The sequence below is a fragment of the Anoplolepis gracilipes genome, chromosome 6 (genome assembly GCF_047496725.1).
Source record: "Anoplolepis gracilipes chromosome 6, ASM4749672v1, whole genome shotgun sequence".
NCBI lineage: Eukaryota > Metazoa > Arthropoda > Insecta > Hymenoptera > Formicidae > Anoplolepis > Anoplolepis gracilipes.
The window spans coordinates 7,172,836-7,194,196 of NC_132975.1; the positions used below are offsets into that span (position 1 = coordinate 7,172,836).

Sequence of the window (21,361 nt, forward strand, 5' to 3'; positions counted from 1 at the left end):
TATTATACTGCTATTGTAATTGCATATGTTTTTTTAAATTAACTTTGAGATGTATATCATAGTTTTAATTCAACAAGCTATTAAAACGTATACATATAATTCAAAATTAAAAAATTTGATATAAAATTAAATAAAAGAATGTAGCAAGATTTCACGATTTGTATGCACGATAATATATATGCTACAATAAACATGAAAATATAAATAAAATAAAATATAAAGTTAAAATTAATTAAATTAATAATTAACATAATAAAAACATACAAATAATAAAAATATACAAAATATTATAAGAAATAATAATAAAATATAGTATATCTGTATTTCAATTTTCGAAAAATTATTGTTGCACAAAAAGAATTCCATCAATCAGCAATCCATTACTGCTGAAAAATTATTTCTCTCTATATATTATTGATATTCTTTGCCGTCGACATCAAGTATTATTAAATGGATTAAATATTCTTAGATATAGATACTTTTTCTCGTTCTCGGATTAAGCTAAACCGACATTTGATTTCAAAGTTACAGTAATCAACGAGGATATTGCTTACAGCTAACCAGAGATATGCAACGAACCACAGACGTGTTATTCTCTCGTACATGATGTTCGTAATGGCAATATGCCATGATCCTGATTCCTCTTGAATTTGTTACAAGATTTATGACCGACTAGTCATTAACACCTTTACACTCTAGATACTAATCCCGATATACCGTTATTGATCGTTATCGTATACAAAAACATGTTGTTATAAATTTTTTAATGCATATAACAAATGCGTTGATTTATCGCAACTCTTATTAGTGACTTGAAACACACGATAAAATTTTGAGAATACTTTGTTTATTATTTGGAAAAAATAGAGTTAATGATAATTGTATAAAATAAATAGAAAATACTTTAACATTTTATTATTACTAGCGTATTATAAAATTATATAACAATAATAAGATAATAATTTCTTGTACTTTATTTAACGCTTATGCAAAAGAGAAGCATAATAGTAGTAAGAGAAATTTCTCTTAAATTCGCCTATGAATTAAAAATAAATAAACCGCGATGACGCGATGTATTTAAAATAAGATGGAATTTTTGTCTGGAATCTTTCTACAAGATTGAAAAACACAAGTGTGAGAGATTCGGTAAAAATATGAACCGCTCTCACATAAATACATCAATACAGATATAAAAATTATAATTCATGAAAGATTGTTATTAGCAAGTAGAATAATTGCGAGAACATAAACATATTAAATATATGTGTAAAACAAAATATTTCCGCGATAAATATCTCACATTTTTTTATGAGAGAAATATTTTTTATGTATATGTTACAAATAGACCAGCAAGAAAGATTTTCAAAAAGAACATTGTATCATTATAACACGCTATTCTCGATTTGGCAATAATTTTCTGCGAGAGTGAATTTTAATGTCTTCCGCAGTATCCCATGCCACTCTGATTCATCTCTTCCGAAATAACCGGATTTAAATCGGGTGCTTACCTTCCGGAAGTGGAGCGGATGCGGCAGGTCACTGCACCGCGGCCTGCATTCTCCGTATCCACGGTGATGCAGTACTCCTCACCCTGAGCTAAAGTGTGCTGAATGCCCTCTTTGATCTTGCACTGGTCCGCCTTGCCGGTGGAGACGCTTTGCACGCTCACCGGACTGCCTGGCACTTCTTTGCCGCCGTATTTCACGTTGACCTTGTAGCGGCCGCAATCGTCCGGCAGATAGGTCGCCTTGTATTTACCGTCGCCGAGATCCTGGACCTCTACTTTGCGCGGTACTTGGTCCGGCCCCTTTAAAAAAACAATTCAACCAATCAAAAATCAAGAAACAGAGAATCGAGAAATCATTAATTGTAATATTGCGATTTATTAATTGTTGGATCGGTGCTTGACATTCAATATATCCGTTTGTCTGGAAAAAATCATATGTACTATTATACATATATGTGTTTGTGTACATACGACCGACCAATTGTATAGTGATTTCGCAAAGCAAAAGCAAGATTCTGATAGGTATATGACTGGTTTCAAAATAAGTTGAGAAATTTGTCAATATGATAGGTCAAATTATTTTAGTGATATTGGAAACAGCTCATATGATGTTTTTATACACGTTCAAGATTCGTGAATGTACTAAAGTATTGTGTACTGTGCTTAAGATTTTCAAATAAATTACGTGAATAAATTAAGAAGCAGAAGTTAACAAAATATTATAAATCGCCAAGTAACGAAACAAATTATAGTGAAAAGAAATAAAGAATTTATATTTTATCTCATCGCTTAAATCTGTTACGTGATATCCTTGCGTAATTTAATATTTATAAGAAAAAAAAGAATCTAAGAAGACTCTCTACATGTTACGTACATTGTTACATACATTCACATATTTACATATCTTTTAATTTATTATTTTACGCACTTTTTGAACAGGTAGTATTATTAATTAGTACTTATTATCCGTTTTTATGTACTTGTATCAATGTAAATTGTGCGAAGATAATCTACTTATTTATTTTTAGATTATATAATAACAACATTATTGACAATAATAATAATATGCTAAAATAAAACTAATTGCAAGTATAACCGGATATAAAGGATATTAAATTCTGGGTTACCATTCTTTAATTTATACGATATATTTCAAAAAAAACATAATATAATAATAATTTAATTTTTATTTATTGCTAATACTATAAATTTGTGAGATCATATTTTGAAAATTTTTTCGACTGGAGATAAAAATAAATATATTTTTTTTTTCAATATAATAATAATCTTCTTTCTCTAAAAAAATAGCAATTTCATCTGGCAGGCGTCCAGTTTTGCTTATTGTTAGTTGTTTCAAGGTGGCGAAAGCTCATCATCAGCATCCGTAATTATTATTGAAGGCTTCCAAATAAATAAAAAAGATAAAATAAAATAAAATAAAATATACAGATGCATTTAACAGAAAATATATGTAAATTATAATAATTTTACAACTTATGTAAAAATATTTATATTACAAAACTATAATATATTAGAATTTTCTGTGACATCTGGAAATATTCAATTATAAATTTTTTTGTAACAAAAAGATTTAATTATATTATATTTCAATATACGTAACAATTGAGTGTATCAATTGGAAATGTTACGATTTTTACTCGTTATCAGATAATTATTTCAATAATATCAATAACAATCAATGTCCATCGGCTACCATCACACATTATGGATTACTTTCTTTTTATAAAACTCATTTTACATAAAATTAAATAAAAAAATATTGATACATATAAATAAGCTAATTTGTATATTTACATTTAAGGAACATTACTTACCACAACTTGAACCTCGAGATCGCCGTATCCGGCCTCGGAAGTATCCACAACGAAGTCAATGGGGAAGGAAGCGGTACAGACGGGCGACACGCCGGGACCTGACAGAGTCACTTTGCTGGGTTCGACGGTGGGTAAAACTTTTATCTTGTACGGACTACCATTGATGTCCTCGCCATCGTAGGTCACTCCAACGTGCACGTTACTTCCGGCGGGCGGTGGTTGATACGTCACCTCATATAAACCATCGCCTTTGCTCTTGATCTGTGGCTTTTGAGCTTGTCCTTTGTCGGTCGACAATCTGACATCCAGTTGCGCCGCTTTCGCGCACTTTGACGTGTCTACAGTGAACTTAGCGGGCACACCTTCGCGTACCATCTCGGGTTGCAAGCCGGGCCCGTAAGCGATCACGTTCTTCGCCTCCGAGTCCGACACCACCTCGATTTTGAACGGCGAGCCGGGAATATTTTGTTCAGCGAACTTGATGCCGATCTCATAGTCACCGGGTTCCGTAGGAACGTACTCGACGGTGCAGGAACCGTCGAAGTTATCCTTGGCTTCGACCTTGACTTCCCCGTCACCAGTGATCGACAAACCCAAGCCGCCATTGCCAGCCTCTGGAAGAACATCGTGCCTACATGTGTCATTTCCTGTCCAATTTTTACTTTTCTTTTGCGCGAAAATATATTTTTTATTCTATATCAATTTTTTCAATTATAAAAATGTCTGCATCTAGATACATTCCCTTATGTAAATACAAATTTATAAATTTGATAACTGTTATTTTATCTATATTTCATTTTTTTTAAAATCTATTTAATTCGTAAAAAGATTAATGTCGAAAATTTATCGAATCGAAATATTGACTTACGGACCTCTGGTTTCCACTGTGAAGCGATTCGTTTTGTTCACGATGCCTTTTTCCAGCCCGAGACCATACGCACGACACTTGCTGGGATCAGAGCTGCGTTGCACGTTCACGGAAAAAGGCGAACCCGGGATAGGCACGTTGTCGTAGAGAATGTCGATGGTGTGACAGCCCTCTTCGAAAGGCGTGTAGCTGACGCGATAAGTACCATCACCCTGGGGAATGATGAGCTTCTCGGTCTTTCCACCACTGGGATTGCTTATGGTGCACGACACCTTACCATCATCTGTCTTTGATTTGGCGACGTCTCTCGCGTCTATCGTGAACGTCGCTTGCTTATTCACATGTAAACCTGCAAGATGTGATAAGGTATGATGGAGAGAAAATGCTTGAAAGTATTTTTCTATAAATGCACTTATTAAATACTAATTGTGTTTCCTTGCAATTTAATCTTGTCATCCCAAGAAACTTATTTTTGAAGTTAGATTTAATCATATGTAAGAAAAGTAAACATTTGAAATCGATTCTTTTGCAAATGCAGTCAGAACATTTTTAAAATAGAAGCTGCATTCTGTTAAAATTAAAATTTATAATACTGGAGATATTACAATCTTCTTTTGTATTTTAAAATACATTTTCTTATTTATATTAATATCTGAGATTGTAATTTAAAACATTATAAATTTTTGTATATGATTTATCTTAGCACTTTTATATTATTTTATCATAATAAATATGTACGGAATGTATACGATCATTTTTAAGTGTGTTTTTATAAGTATTACAAATCATTGAATTCATTATCACGAATCACACATCTAAAATATCATCTACAGTTTAATTAAATATCTATTATTAATTAAATTAAATATCTAACGTTTCAAATAAATAAAAAAAATATGCCTACTTAATCTCGAAAATTATTTGTTAAAATATATAAACGTATTGTAAAATAATACATAAAACGTAATTGCAATCTTTTTGTGTTATCGACTAATGTAAAAATCAAGATAATATATTATAAAGTTATTTAGGCAAACTAAAATGAGGCCATGATTGTAGAAAGAAATAAAAAAGCTTACAAATTTTAAAATGCTTGCTCTCTATACACTTTCTACGACATGTCAAATATTCTTCTAGCATTTAAATATCTTATAACACGTGCGCACGGTAAAAACACTGCAGCAGGGAATATGATAATCAAAAAAAGGATAATCACAAAAAAAAAAAAAAAAAAAAACACATGCATCGCTATATATATATATATATATATATATATATATATATATATATTAGATTTCGCAACGCGTCTCAGAATAGTCTCCAGGATTTTTCAATCTTTCTCAGACATGGCAATACGCATGCAACTTGTCAAACAGATCAACTTAGAAGATTCATTCATTTCACATGCAATCATTTCAAATCACCCCTGTAAAATCCTGAAACACGTTAAGAAATTCGCCGCGCAAATCAGAGATCAACAAGTCATGGCATTCTCTCAACTTCCAAAATCGCAAAAACGATCTCCGTGCTGACGTCCTTTAACGGTACCGTGTGGCTGGATGCCGTTCCCGGTGACTTTGATCTTGGAGAGGTCCGCGTCCGGCACGATAATGGCCTGGAAGGGCGAGCCCGGTACGTGCTGTTCGTTGAAAGTGATGTTGATGCCGTAATCACCGGCTTCGGTGGGCAGATAAGCGACGGAGCAAGTGCCATCGCCGTTGTCCCTGCAATTTATAGCGGCCTCGCAGGGACCCTCGACGGTCACGCCGAGACCACCCTGGCCAGCACCGCGTGTGTCGATCACAAACTCGGCTGGCTTATTCACCACCCCGTGGGAGAGGCCGGGACCGGATGCCCGCACCTTGGCCGGATCGGAACCATGGACGCAGGTGAGCCGGTAGGGCTGGTTCGAGATAGGTTCGCCGCCGAAGCTGATGCCCAGCAGGTACTCGCCGAGCTCGGTGGGCGTAAAGTTCACCAGATAGCCCTCGTGGGTTGGCACCACGTGTGCCTTGACGCGGTTGCCGGACGGTGCCGTGATCGCCACCTGGAAGTCCGCCGCCCTGCCCGCCTCCTGCGTTATCACGCGGAACTGCTGCAGGCTGTTCACCGGGGCCGCTGCGAGGACGTTTGCGGGTTTTCTCGTGGTGAGCCACGATGCGCGTTTTTCGCTTTGCGCGACGGGACGACGGCCCGCATGCGGCGAGCGGACGTCGCGTCGATTTGCCGGTTAAATTAATTAATTAATTATATTATAATTTTAATCTACCCATCGAAGAGAGGATTTATGATTGTAGGAATTGACACGAGAAAAGATGAATAACCGTGAAAGAGTCAAATAAAAATTGCGATTCGTGGCAAACACTTATATCTATTAATAATTTCGTACTCTAATGAATTATATCAAATTGAAAATAGACAAAATATTGTCACCAGCAAATACGACGGGACATCCATCGCACGATATTATACAATAACAGTTAATTCTGCATTGAATCGTGAGAGAAAAGCTGTTTATTACATACACAAGCCCGCAATGTGCGTGTAAATTAAGCAGAGCATATTCCAATTATAATGACCTCGCGCGATTATAAAACATATTTCAGATAAAAATGCAGTTTTAATTAAAACAATTATATTATTTAGCGCGTGCAGAAATAATTATTTAGTACTTTTGAAAAAAAAAAAAACATTCATATATTGATTTTTCAAATTCACTATTATTTCATTATTATTCGTTCCGAATTTTCTATCTCATGGAAATTGAAACTGTTACGTTTCTCCGCGAAGTTCCAGATAAAGTTTACATGAAAGACGCAATGTGCACGTAATAGAGCACCGAAGCGCAATATTTTTAGACGAAACGCGAACTGTGTGCGTGTCAATGTGAGGAATTCGCGAGCGCGCTTATAAATAAACCATCGGTTTGTGCGCTCCAGCGGAACATCTATTCGCAAGACCTTGGCAGCGCGTATTTCGAAAATCTAGGATAAATGTTTCGATAATAATCCTAAAGGTCCCCGAAAAGAATGTCGGCTGTATGCCACGAGACGAGAATTATTTTTTCGATTGCCGGAAGCGTAACTCTACGTGATTTATTTTCAAGTTAATGCATTGCCAGTGTATTATTCTACATATTCGAGAGATTTTACTTCAAGTATAAAACTAATTACATTCATAAATTCTTCTTTATGATCGCATTTTAATGAATTACCAAAATAGTCCGTACTAAAAATTAATTATTATCAAGTTTATCTATTAAATTATTAAATTAAATTTTAATCTAAATTATTAAGTTTATATAAAAAAGATTTAGTATATATTCTATGCATATATATATAATAATACTTTTAAAAGAATTTAAAATAAAATATCTTCTTTTATCAACAAATTATGTATTATACATATAATAAAAAATTGCTAATTGAGCAATATATGCCATCAATTAACATCTCATTAAAGTAAAACTATAATCTCAAATGACAAACTTAAGAATATTCAAAATAGTTCTCGTGGAATACGATATTCTATTTCATAATTTGCAATTATTAAAATATTTAGCAAATAATTAAATTTCAAATAGAAATGTGTTTTGTATTCGTAAAATTGAAGTATTAGGCAACACTTAAAAAAATGGGGATTGTACTCACTTGGTTCCAAGCCGTCCACCTTGACCTTGGACACGTCTACGTGAGGCTGAACGTTGACTTTAATGGGACACTGGGGTACCTTCAGACCGCCATAGTTGAGGTTTACAGTATAATTTCCTGGTTGAGGTGGCATGTAATCTACAGTGTACGTGCCATCCTCGTTATCCGTAAGCGAAAGCGGCAGCTCTCGATCTTCAGGGGACAACAGTTTAACGTCCAATTGACCGGGACCAGCCTCTCGACAATCGACATTAAAATGTGTAGGAACATTCGACTTTACGCCTTTTTCGAGACCAGGACCAAAGGCGGAAACCATAGCAGGATTCAAAGGCGAGGCTATTTTAACTCTGTATGGAGATTTTTTCGTGGCCACTCCACCATAATTTACCTAAAAAAGATGACATTTTTTAGAAAATTATCAAACTCAATTAATATTTCAATTATCAAAATTTTAATATTTTTATCGTTTATTTATTTTAGTTTATAAGTCAATTTTATTATGAAAAAAAAATCTACTTTTATTATTTTTTTAAATAGTTCTGGCTTAAAGGTATCGTTTATTTTATAAATGTGCAATTAATTAATAAAATATGATATAACGCCTCATTAAAGTAGTCGTTGAACATTCTGTTTTAAATTTCATATTACATCAAAATTATATTAAAGTCAGTATGTGTTCTAATCATACAAATAATATGAAGCGAAACAACTCTTTAGAAATTAATATTCTTACCATCACAACATGTTGAGAACTAGATGTAGGTGTATAATGTGCCTGAACAGTTCCATCTCTCTTGTCCTCTAATTTGAGAGGAATTTCCCTTCCAAGAGTATCCTGGATGGAGACTTCCAAAGCCGCATGGCCGGCTTTTCTCGCGTCTACCGTGAAATGCGTCGGTTTATCTTTGGCAACACCTTCCGGTTGAATTCCTGGTCCATAAACTTCAACCTGAAAAAGAACATATTTAACTCACACATTTATTTTATTATACAGATTAATTAAAAACGACATATATATTGTTCAATTGTTACTGAGTTTATCAAATACATAAACTGGAATCTTTTTTATCTCATTGCTGTATAAAATGTTTTAAAATGTATAAACAAAGAAGGATGCAGAAGATCTAAGGCACTGTACACATATCTACAAACAAACTGTATAAACAAATGTTAAAAAACCTGATGCCAATACGATGAAAAACTGTAGTAAAAACAATGCAATGAAGATTCAAATTTACCTTTTCTGGATCGAAGTCCGTCTTCGGCGAGATAATCGCGATGTAAGGTGACTTGGGGATATCCTCGTTATCACAGAGGATGTGGACCGCGTATTGTCCCGGTGCGGTAGGCAGATAAGAAACGTCGGCAGTTCCATCGCCATTATCATTGCATTCGATCTTCGCTTTGGACGGGCCCTCAATAGAGAAGCCAAGGGCGCCGGTCTCACCGTTCGTGTCCACCGTAAATTTCGCCGGATGTCCGACGATGCCGGTGTGCAAGCCTGGTCCAAAAGCTCTGATGTTGGATTCTTTGTAAGGACCAACATTGACCTCGAACGGCGACTTGGGGATTTCCTTGCCGCCATATGTGATCATCACCACGTGACGACCTTCCTTAATCGGCGTGTAGTGGCACGCGTAAGTCGTAGCGTCGACCTTGGACATTCTGGAACAATTTAATATCGTACCCTTGTTAATAGTCAAACTTTAGATACAATATTATACGAAACCCCGTTAATTTCTTTTTCTTTAATTTAAATAAACAAAAAATGTTTTAAATAATTATTTTATTTTTTGATAAAATTAATTATCATATTGACATTTGAAAAATTACATAAAAATAGTAAGTAAAGTAAAAGAGAGATAAGCAGTGCGATAAATCGAGAAATAAAATAATTCCAAATCAGATAACGCTGAACTTACTGCACCGGTCGATTGACACCTCCCGGGCCGATTACGCGGATGTCCGGTATACCCTCACCGGCGTCTTTAGTGACAACGACAAAATCGGCGACGTCCTGAACGCGAACGCCGGTAGGTAACAACCCTCGTCCGTATGCTCTGCATTTTTTCGCGTCAGAAACCGGTGCGATGTTGACGCCGATGGGACTTCCAGGTATGGGTTTGCCGGCGAAGAAAATATTAACGGAATGCAGACCTGTCACTGGCGATACGTATTCACATCTCCAGACGTCTGGCGAGGTCTGACGCAGTTTCACCGGTACCGCGGTTTTGCTACCCTGTCAGTAAAATCAATAATAATACTTTAATAAAATAATATTTAATAAGAAAATAGCGTCTTTTGAGTTCATTATTTTCAATAGCACATTTAATGAATGAGGATTTTTACCTGAGGATCTAAGATGATGACTTCTGGCACACCACGACCAGCATCCTTCGTAAAGACATCGAAGAAGGTAGGTCTGTTCACCACGACTCCTTCCGGTTGCAGACCCGGTCCGCTCGCCGTAACTTTGCTCGGATCACCAGCGTGTCCTTCGACATTGACGATGTACGGACTCTTCGGGATCTCTCTTCCGGCGAAGAGCACTTTTACTTTGTGCGGACCCTCCGTCTTCGGAATGTATGACACCGAGTATGTAAGGTTCCTGTCCTTGTTGAACCTGATATCGACCTTGAAAATGCAATTGAGATTATCAAGATACGCTTTATATGAAAAGCATACGAAGAGACACAATGGCGTTCGTTCAACTTGCACTATATCACGAATGATTATATATATATTGAAACAATACGTAATCATCAACGCGGTACACAAATAGCCATTGCATCACATCGTGTCCACGTTCTGCGGCGTAATTATCTCCCGATAAACATCTCTTCCGGCTTTACACTCGATAATAGGCGCCGTTAGCACGTATCTATTTAATATTAGATACAGGTTGCTTTGATTCAGAAAAATTTGGAAAAAAATTTATACTTGTAATTTTTTAATATACATACATTGAAAATCATCTTTTCTCAGTTGTTCAAATATCTTGACAATTAAGTTTTTTACATGTTATTGAAACACACAAATAATTAAATATAAAATTCTTACTAACAAGTTTATTATTATTAACATTTTCATTATTCTCATTCTTCTGATCAATATTTTAAAAGAATATTCAATTTGAATATTTAATATTGTATAATTCAATAAAAAGTATACATATGTCTTTATCGTTATCAGTAGAGCATGCATTCAAATATTGTGTACGCTATATTGTGTATATTTAATATTATGTTTGACAAAAAGTTTTTACAGATTTCCTTATCATTATCTAATAGATACAAAAAATTTCTTACCGGTAGTTTGTTGCCTTTAGAATCATCGACGATGACGTCTACGTTACCCTTGCCGGCGGAGAAGGTTTCCACGGTAAAGTTGGCTGGTGCACCGACGATCGGGCCGGTTGGTTCTATACCGGGACCATAAGCACGTACTCTGTATAAGAAAACATTGTGAAAAAAAGGCTTCCGAGCTGATCAGCCAGCGGCCTCGCAACGTTGTTACATCAATACGTTAAGTAAACTCATTTGCCATTCAACGTTACAAGCGTTGCTTTCTTGCTACGGTGATTTGCGCGAGATTTGCGTCGTTCTCTTCTAAAACAATATTGCAAGCGCGAAACTTCTGCAAAACTTGCGGCCACTCACTATCCGGTTAGTCCAATTCGATGCGTCCGTAAAACTTTCATTCATTTACACGTATGTGTATATACAGAGAGAGGATAATTAATGATGGCATTATAATATATTTGTTCACAAAACTCTAGGAAAATATGAGGAATTGATGTTGAACGCTAATTAATTAAACTCTTGCTTGTTTTCTGTTCAACTGCAAATAATAAATTCGCCAGCCGCTGACTATCTTCATTTACTCTATTAGGCTTTTATATGTATGTATATACAAAAAAATAGCGATTAGGAATGTTGTGTTAAAAGATAGATCTAAAACGCTACGATCAAAGGCGGCGAACATTAATTGCGTAAAAACCGTTATACGTCAAAATACATGATCATTGCGCGACTTACCGCGGCGGTGGGATGCTGCGACCGAGAAATGAGAAATAAATTGGTTAATTAATCACAATCACCATACCAACGATCTAAACGAATATTCTTTATTTCTCATATTTTTATCATACGTTGGCACGCGGAAAAAATGGAAAGAAAACTATGATTAAGATCATAATAAATAGTACTGATTGTGTGTTGTAGCACTTTAATCTTAGAAAACGAAAATCATGTAAAGTAATTACTTAGTTAGTTTGGTACATTAATTACTTAATTTAGAGTATCATATTCAATTGTTATTATTTCACAAATAATAGATTTGATAACAGAAAAAAAATTAAATTTAATTATTCAAGTGCTATCAAGTGTTTACTTTTCAGCTACCTTGAAGGAAATTCTCAACAGCAAATAAGAAATACATTTTTGCATTAAAAATTCACTTTAAAAATGTAATACAAGTAATTTGTATACAGTAATGTTATTAAGAATATTATTCTTACCTGTTTGGATTCGTGCGAGGACGCAGAGGTGCACCTGTCTTCAATTTTGCGTTTGGATATTGCGACAGGTATGTCATCATCGACATCTCATCGATATTTGGATTTACCATCTCTTCGGGTTTAATGAGCTGCAATAACAATGATTTATAAGTATAATTCATATAAATCCGTATCCAAAAATAATTAATTTACAAATATTTAATTTAAAGATATTAATTTACAAAATATTCCATTATATATCTCTTAGATTCTTATCTCACAAATTAAGAAAAAAATTACATTTTAATACTCATAAATCATAACAGAATTGTAATCAATTTGAAAATAGTTAGATACAAATTGATAAATTTTACCATCTCGAATAGAACTATATATTAAATTAGTATTGAACCTGAGGAATATTGAGCCAATCGTCGGCGAGGCCCATCGCCTCGGACGCGTTTTGGATCGCATCCTTGGGATTCCAATCTTGCCAATCCGGACAGAGACCAGGTGCGACCGCATCAACGAGAGCGCCCACCGCGCGGCCGTCGTTCCAATCGGAGGTGAAATTCGTGATCGGCAAATCTGGGACTTTCGATTGAATCCAGTGCATCAGTCTTTGCTTTGGGGTAGCGCCCTTGTCTTCGCCATCGTCGCCGTCCCACATGGGCATGGAGATCGAATAGTGCAGAATCAAGGTCCATATCAAGCCGAGAATCAGTTTCAATTTGCAGTCTACGATGTCCGAAGAATCTGCACAAAAAATAAAGAGAAAAATAAATTTTCTGCGCACAAGCGATCTTAAATCATATAATATACATCATTACCAGATGGACAATGTTGAAATATTGGCGACAATTCAAAAATATGTTTACGAATCTTTAGTATTTTGCGTCTTCTTAGATTTAGTAATAATACTAGATTAACCAGAGATTGTTATTTATTTATCGATTGCACATACAAAAAGAAATATATATACTTTATAATATCAGAAAAAATTACATGATAATAATATGACGTTTTATAAAAATCTTTTTCCTCATTTTAACTCTGTGAAATATAAATTTATACAGAGAAAATTCATGAAGAATTTTGATTTCAGAATTTTCATTTTACATACCTACAACTCTACTTCATCCTTGAGTATATAATAATTTATTAATGAGTGAGTAATTTCCTTTCTTTTCGCAAGAAGAAATTCTATTAGGTTTTTCCTTCCTGTTGCGTAAAGTCTTATTATTCATCCGATCTATCACATCGCTCAATTATCTAACATGAGTAAGAACAAGTGGGCGTTATTATAGAAATATTTTCCCGCAGTTCGTTTATGGAATCGAGTCGATGCAATCTTTCATAATGCACGCTTCAAAGAGATGCTAACAAAAAGCGCAATGTTTGTGCAATGAAAGTGCTAATAGATATCTTTGACATAGTGATTCATGTATTGAACAATCGCCAAATATCATATATGTATATATTGTAGAAAATTTTGAATTTTTTATATGCTTTTATAAATTATGATTACATAAATTATGATAACATAAATCATTTAAATACAAAAATATGTATACATATGTAATCAGAAAATATAATCCACGAAAATATAATCAACTTGTTAGATACAAAGATCATATTATTCTTGAAAAAGAACCAATACTTGATCTTGAGATTTAAATAACTATCATATAAACAGATCTCTGTAGTGATAAACAATCACGTACAATAGAGTCATTTACACATGCCAAGTCACTTGTCTTTCAATGTTAATAACAGTGCTTTCGAGAAAGCTTTCTCGACTATATCTCTAAAGATTAAGCAAAATAATTATATAATTAAAAAAAAATACATTTTTCTTTTTTGTCAATATTTTTTAATATTCCAATAATTCGTGTATGTAGTTCGGTGAAAAAAAAATTACGTTTTTTTAGAATCACGCAACAGTCGTGAGGGCGTCATCGTTTCCACGACACATCATCAGTAAGAGTAAAAAAAGCTCGGGGCTGTAGATCTTTTAAGAATGTATATATAAATAACCCACGTAAAAATGCATTCATTCGCGCGAATTTAACTGAATCTGAGCTGCCGCGGCTATTTCTGGCATTCAACGGCATTCGACATTGTCTCGCAATCGGTGTTGTAAACGTGACGTGGAGTCGCCACCATGGTGTGACGATTCATCCGGACTATTTTCAGCAATTACCGAGAGCTAACCGAGTGATGTCAGCAAAAACGTAATTAATGCCGTGACATGCGGACTGACCAAGCGCCAGCTAATTCACCCTGTGACGCCGAGTTTCCGAGATTCTCGAGTGCTCGTACAATTTTCTCTGCCCACGTGAATGTTACAGCTTTCTCATGATGAATAATTTGAACTATCAAATGTAGACTGACGTCTTTATATCAAAGCTGATCAAAATTAAAAAATACATTTCTAAAATCTACTATACAGAAAAGAATTAAATATTGTTTTGATATATTTATATCTGGCACTATAAAAATAATACACATATAGTAGAGCAAGCACACTCAAATGCACACAGTATTTTTAAAATTTAATGTTGATAGATTTCGATTATTAGTTTTTAGATATATTTACATTATTACATATATTAAGCTGGCAGAGCCATTTCGGCACATTTGAATAAAATCTACACAGAAATTTTGAGCTCTTTTGTTGTTCTATTACAGATTTTGTTGCTCCTGTCATTTCGAAAAAAATGATGGCTGTACTAGCTAAAGTATAAAGTTAGCACAGCCACTCTAAAAAATAAAAACAGATTCTTTTCATACTAATTTGTTGCTCCACCCATTTCCGAAAAACTGCTAACTTTATACTTTGTACTTTAGCTGAAATGGCTGGAGCAACAAAATCTGCAATATAGCAACAAATTAACAACAAAAGAGCACTAAATTTCTGTGTAGGTTTTATTCAAATGTGCCGAAGTGGTTGTGCCAGCTTAATATACGTTACATTATTGCGAAACTGTGATTACACGCTTTGTAATGTTACCAGTGCCACAACATGAATAATATGCGTGACAAAATGAGAGTGAAATGTAAGATGTTACTCTTTTGTTTGAACACGCTTGAAATGGATACCTATTGTCAAACTTCTCCTTGGAGTCGCAATTCACTTGACCGTGATGCAAAAATGCACGCGCAAGTTGCAGAAAAAAGTATGTGTATGATGCGTATTGAGAGTGTGACAAAAAAATGACTGTAAATAATACAAAATTAGAATGTTACAATATATATTTTTTACTCTACATATTTTAAGATGTAACTATATAGTTATATACGTATATATAAAATTAGTAGTATATAGTTATATTAATATTAGTAGTATATAATATATGCAATTCAAAAATTAAAAAAATTTTTTTTCTATTTAAAATATAAATATAAAATTTAAGAATTAGCTTTTAAATATTATTAATTATTAACTTAATTATTAATTTTATTATATTATTATTTATTAATTAATTATTAATTAATTTCTATATTTTGAATGGAAATCTTGTATCAATCGTAACTTTATGTAGTACAATTTTTAATTATTATTTTAATTAAAATGAAAATCGTACATAATTTCTATTATCAAGATTTGATCAATACGCGAGACTCAGATTTAAACAAATCTTGCATTGCTTTTCCGTATGTACAGTAATCGGCTTGCTATCGACGCATCTTAATGAGAAATAAAGTCGGGGAGACCAATTGCATTCCTCTTGATATTAGATAATGGACATGTTTGCTTCCAACGCTATAAATTTATAGATGCTATAAATCTTTATAAAGAACAATTCTTATAAAGAGATATGATCGTTCACAATAATTACTTGTAAACATCATTAAGTAAAAAAAAAAGTAAAAACTTCCTATTCCATTATATATTAATTTGTGTTATAATATTGTTAATAATATTGCATATATATATATATATATATATATATATATATATTTATATGTATACATATAGAAATAATGCTACATGACATAATATAAATAAATTAATACTAGAGAATTTCAATTAATTAGGACTTCAAATTATCTCTTATATACCGGACTTTCCACTATTTTACATAATTAAACGTTATAATAACCGTCACTATCTTGTATGTAGCGATCATTAATCCACCAAATAAAAAGTGGATGAGTAATTAAATAAAAATAAAAAAAAAATTAATGTAATCATGTGTCAAAATTGCGCTGCTATATTATTTTTGAAAATGTCGATAACAATATCGGAATTCGGGATTTTAATGACTCAACGCAACGAATTTCGATGTTATTAACACCCATGTGTGCAAATACGCGAAATAAGTAAATCTTCTTTGAAATAAGGTACAGTTGTAAATACGAAATCTAGTATTAATGAAATGATATAACTAACCATGTATTTTATTCTCTCAAGTAACAAAATATGAAGTAATGCTGTCATATAAATATTTACTATATAGTTATATAGTTTTATATTATGCAAATTAAAAATATGTTTAATAACATGTATTTAAAATCTATCTATATTTATATTTATATTTATAAGTTAATATTGTGTAATGATATTTATATCATAATTAATTTTAATGGATTATTTTTTTATATTTATCAAAGATCTAAGAATTTATACAAATCAATAAAAAAAGTAAAAATTAAACATATATAATGTATAAGTACTAAAGTGTTAATTTACTGGAGATTAAAAATTTTATTGTTTGCAAAACGTCAATAAAAATTTATTTTCTTAATGCAGTAAAGACTGTTTAAACATTTGTTGTTAAATAGTGAGCTTCAAAAAAAACTTGACATCAATGATGTTATAGATATACAGTCTAGTCCCCATCATAAATATAATACATAGCATCAGAATATTGGAATCTTCCAAAGGAATGGAAGGATCTTAGACATTCCAAGAATCGGAGGGCTATATATATATATATATATATTTCTTTTAAAAGAAGAAATAATCAAAATTTGCAGATTTAGAGACGGACTTCTTATTCTCTTTCATCTGACCGACAGTAATCGGACTGATTTATTCTCGGATTAAAAATTTTTGTTGTGTGTAAAACACGAGATTTCTAAACGAATCTTTACAAACGCCGCTTTCGGCGACGTTTGAAATAGAAAAGAAGAATACAAACTTTCAGAAAAACGAATCCAAATAGAGTACTTTTTCCTATCTTTAAATTTTCATATTGAACATTGAATTGGATGTTATAGAAACAAGAAAGTCTAATATAAAAAAAACTAAATTTCGTAAATTTCAGAAAAGATATGTGTCAGATATATATCGTAAACAGAGAAAACTTTAATAAAAACTAAAGTAATTAATTTAATTATGTCTTACACATAATCGGTTTTAAAGGTAATTCAATAATAATAACTATCAATAATTAATAACGACACACAATTATATAGTTGTTTTTACTAAAAACATGTGTCATATTATAAAAAGCTCATTATTTATATACGAGAAGTTGAGTCACTTGTCAGTCTAATGCATAATTAAAAAATTCGGCCAAGTATCGCTCATATACTTGCCCATGTGTCACGTTTTCAACGGCATATATCCCTTGGCGAGTTTAGACGGTGACGTCACTCGAGAGATTACCTCATTGGACCGAGGATGCCAGGTAAGACCTCCGCTGATACGATCTTCTCCTTTCAATCGTCAAGGTGTGCCGTCGACATGTGTCAAACTGCATCTTGGATGCAAATCTTTGATTGAATATCATTTGAATGCAATTATTTGTCTATTTTCGTTTTTGTTATTTATTTATTTCTATATATTTATATGTGTATAATTTATATATATTATGTGACTCAATTAGTCGTAATATGAAAAAATGTCGTAAATATATATATATATACACGAATATAATGCATTATTTACATGTCAAATAATCGAGTAAAGTATATTAATTATATATTTCTGTTTATACAGGTTGTAGTTAGAATATAATCTTTGTAAAATGTAGTACGAAATAATCCAATATTTCTAAAATTTATTTGTTAGTATTATATAAGTATTATTAAATATTAAGTAGGTATATTAAAGATTTTTCAGAAAAATTTCGTTATGAGTTTAACCTTAAAAGATACGTAAAAAACGTAACATCCATGGATTTAAATATTTACTTATAACTTGTATAAGGAATTTTTTACGAGTTATAGTAAAAATGTGATAGATAAACACATTTCGGCAATAGTAAAAAACTTGACTTAATACGTATGGAGACACACTTACACACAAACAACATAGTCTCTTAATGTCAAGGTTGCGTTTGAGAGTGAAAGTAATCGCTCTTAATACATACACGCACAAATTATGCGCGGAAACACTATAATTTCAGAAATATATTAAATGACATCATTGTTTTTTTATGACAGTCCATTGAATTTATTTCATATTAGAAGTAAATCTCTCAAAGCAATGCTTTTAATATACTATTTTTATCAAAGATAAAAAATACTTATGTATGAAAAATATAACAATATACGGAATAACACAATTATTATATTTTTAATCTATTTAAGTATCAATAATTTCGTAAGTAACACATAAATGTTTATCATTTTTTTAACAAATTTGTAAAATCTGTGTCCTAATCCCAATGTACAATTATATATTATTAGTTTATCAATAAGTAAAATATAAAATTAATCTCATGAATAATTGATTAAAAAAATTGTATCTCCCCGCCTGTGCTTAAATTATTCTTAGCATAAAGTACTTTACATTCGTCTTTCCATCAAATTTGTTTAGAAACCTCTTTCGTACATTATACATACAAGCGTAACCTTTTGCATAAAAGCCCTGTCAAAATATTGAAGAGATATTTCAAAAGAGACAATTGAAAAAATGTCGAGAGATTATTTCCGCTCGATGATAGGCACGCTAGGGGAAGAAAGAAAGAAACGAGAGTCACGCAATAAACGCGAAGAAAGACGTCCGTGGTGCCAAGGCAAGCTTGACCTTCACCTGATCTATGTAGGCCCACCCATTCTCTTTCTTTTGCTCCTTGGTAGGCCCCGAAATACTTCCCAAGAGAATTTCAGGGTGTAATAGCGCGAGCGTGGTTTCCGCTGATATCTGATAATCGAGCGGTTTTAATTTAACACGGATCTTGTGGTTACATCTTGACCGAGATTGCGATGACTTAACATCAGGCATTTTAGTTTCTTGATTAATAAACGATATAGCTTTTTGCAATTTTCGAATGCAAGAATTTCTCAGCGAGAAAGCTCTCAATTTACCGCGAGTATTTTTTTTTTATATCAGTTGCAGTATAAGAAATAAAGAAATAAATAAAATAATTTTTTTAAATAAAAAAGAGATAATTTTTTTTAATTTGATTTTTGGCCGATTTTAGAAATTTGAAATATAAATCTATAAACGTCATATTTATAAAATTAATTTTAACATATAGGTATATTTTTATTTTATTTTTTTACATATAAAAATAATTCTTTTTCCTTTTTAGATGTCAAGATTCATAGCAGTATAAAAAATGATATTAATATATAATAACGATAATACTTGCGATATTTGAAACAAATATATTTAATGTTTAAAAAGTTTTCCTAATAAATAAATAAATATCATTTAGAAAAGTAAAGATGTTATTATATTTTAAATCTTTATGTATATTTAATTTAAAAAATAATAAATAATTTATGTCCTTGTTTTCATAATGCACTTGAAGAAAATAGTTGTTAAATTAATTACAAAAACCATAAATCATTATATTTGTCGTATTTGCTCTGTCTAAATTTGTAGACAAGTAAAGTGTTAGAAACGATAAATAAATCAATATTTCCTCTGGAGAAAAAATCTCTGAAGAGAAAAATCTCTGGAGAAAAAAATATATTTCTAAATTTTTATGATTACAGGCGATATGGTTCCGCATTTATGCACATATGTTTATCAGCACGTTTCTTCCTTTTGCGATGTGACAGTTGCAGGTTAAAGAACGTAATGACATCATCGATAATTTATTCAATTACGTCACTACCAGTCACAAGTATTTTGCTCAAGGATGCGACAAATTATAATGACATAGTTGAGTAAACAGTCATCAATCTTTCAGTACAAATATGAAAATTTCAAAATTATATAGGAATTATCGTTTCTCAAATAAGCTGTTTTACAATGCTTGATATTTTATTTGATTATATTATAAAGCTAAGAATTGTGCGAATGAAATATCAATCGGCACCTGTCTAGATTCTTTTGCCAACAAGTGGTTACAGACGCACGTGGTCTGACTGATAGTACGGATTCGACAAATCATAGACTTTTATTGAAAACTTTACGAATTCAATATTTCCTCTTATAAACTTTTTAAATTTCTATTTTGAATATTTGTAAAACTAATCCTTAAAATTCTGTTAAATAAAAATCTTAAAAATAGGTTTTATTTACTTATTTGCATTTTTAAAGGTAAAATTTTAGAAGTTTATAGGGCTGGTAAGTAATTAATAACTTAAAAATTTATTGATGCTTTGATATAATTTTTTTTTTAGTTCAGAGAAAAGTATATTCTCCAATCGCTCCAGAAATGTCTGAATAAACGTACTAATAGCCGAGACATATCTTGTACATCAATTGGTTTAATTTAAAAATTACGTCATATTAGTGAGAGAGACCTTTAATTAAATTTGAATAAGTAGATGAAGATGGATGATAATGATGTCAGTTTGTTCATCCGCGAAAAACACGTGAACAGCATTATCCCATCACTACCCTCTGCTTTCCCGGGTAGCTCGGGCGAGCGTCATCGATCCACAACCCTCTCGCCATGCTCTACAATCGCTTTTATTTTGCCGCTCGATGCATTCATGCTCTATAGCGGTTGATCCCGAATCTAAAAGCGAGAACAGGCAGAAATATTTCGCATACCATTATATCAACCGAGTGTCTTTTATTCAGTAAAAAAGAAATATTTTGAAACACGATTTTACTATTCGTAATCTCGTCACGAACAGAATTGTTCT

The 21,361-nt window shown here is 32.4% G+C and overlaps 1 protein-coding gene across 5 annotated transcripts in view; it reads right to left on the minus strand.

Annotated features, from left to right (window-relative positions):
- Cher (filamin A protein cher) overlaps positions 1-21,361 on the minus strand; it is a 49,056-nt gene that overhangs the window by 20,937 nt on the left and 6,758 nt on the right. For 2 of the 5 annotated variants that reach the window (XM_072895068.1, XM_072895069.1), the window contains exons 4-16: positions 12,771-13,114; positions 12,380-12,507; positions 11,898-11,912; positions 11,169-11,307; positions 10,210-10,494; positions 9,783-10,099; positions 9,099-9,525; positions 8,594-8,809; positions 7,861-8,248; positions 5,759-6,328; positions 4,215-4,559; positions 3,343-3,956; positions 1,509-1,807 (exon numbers count right to left, since the gene is read on the minus strand). In XM_072895068.1, coding sequence (XP_072751169.1) covers positions 1,509-1,807; positions 3,343-3,956; positions 4,215-4,559; positions 5,759-6,328; positions 7,861-8,248; positions 8,594-8,809; positions 9,099-9,525; positions 9,783-10,099; positions 10,210-10,494; positions 11,169-11,307; positions 11,898-11,912; positions 12,380-12,507; positions 12,771-13,114 — 4,087 coding nt within the window. The remainder of the gene's footprint in view (positions 1-1,508; positions 1,808-3,342; positions 3,957-4,214; positions 4,560-5,758; positions 6,329-7,860; positions 8,249-8,593; positions 8,810-9,098; positions 9,526-9,782; positions 10,100-10,209; positions 10,495-11,168; positions 11,308-11,897; positions 11,913-12,379; positions 12,508-12,770; positions 13,115-21,361) is intronic. The other 3 variants (XM_072895070.1, XM_072895071.1, XM_072895072.1) reach the window with 3 other exon arrangements.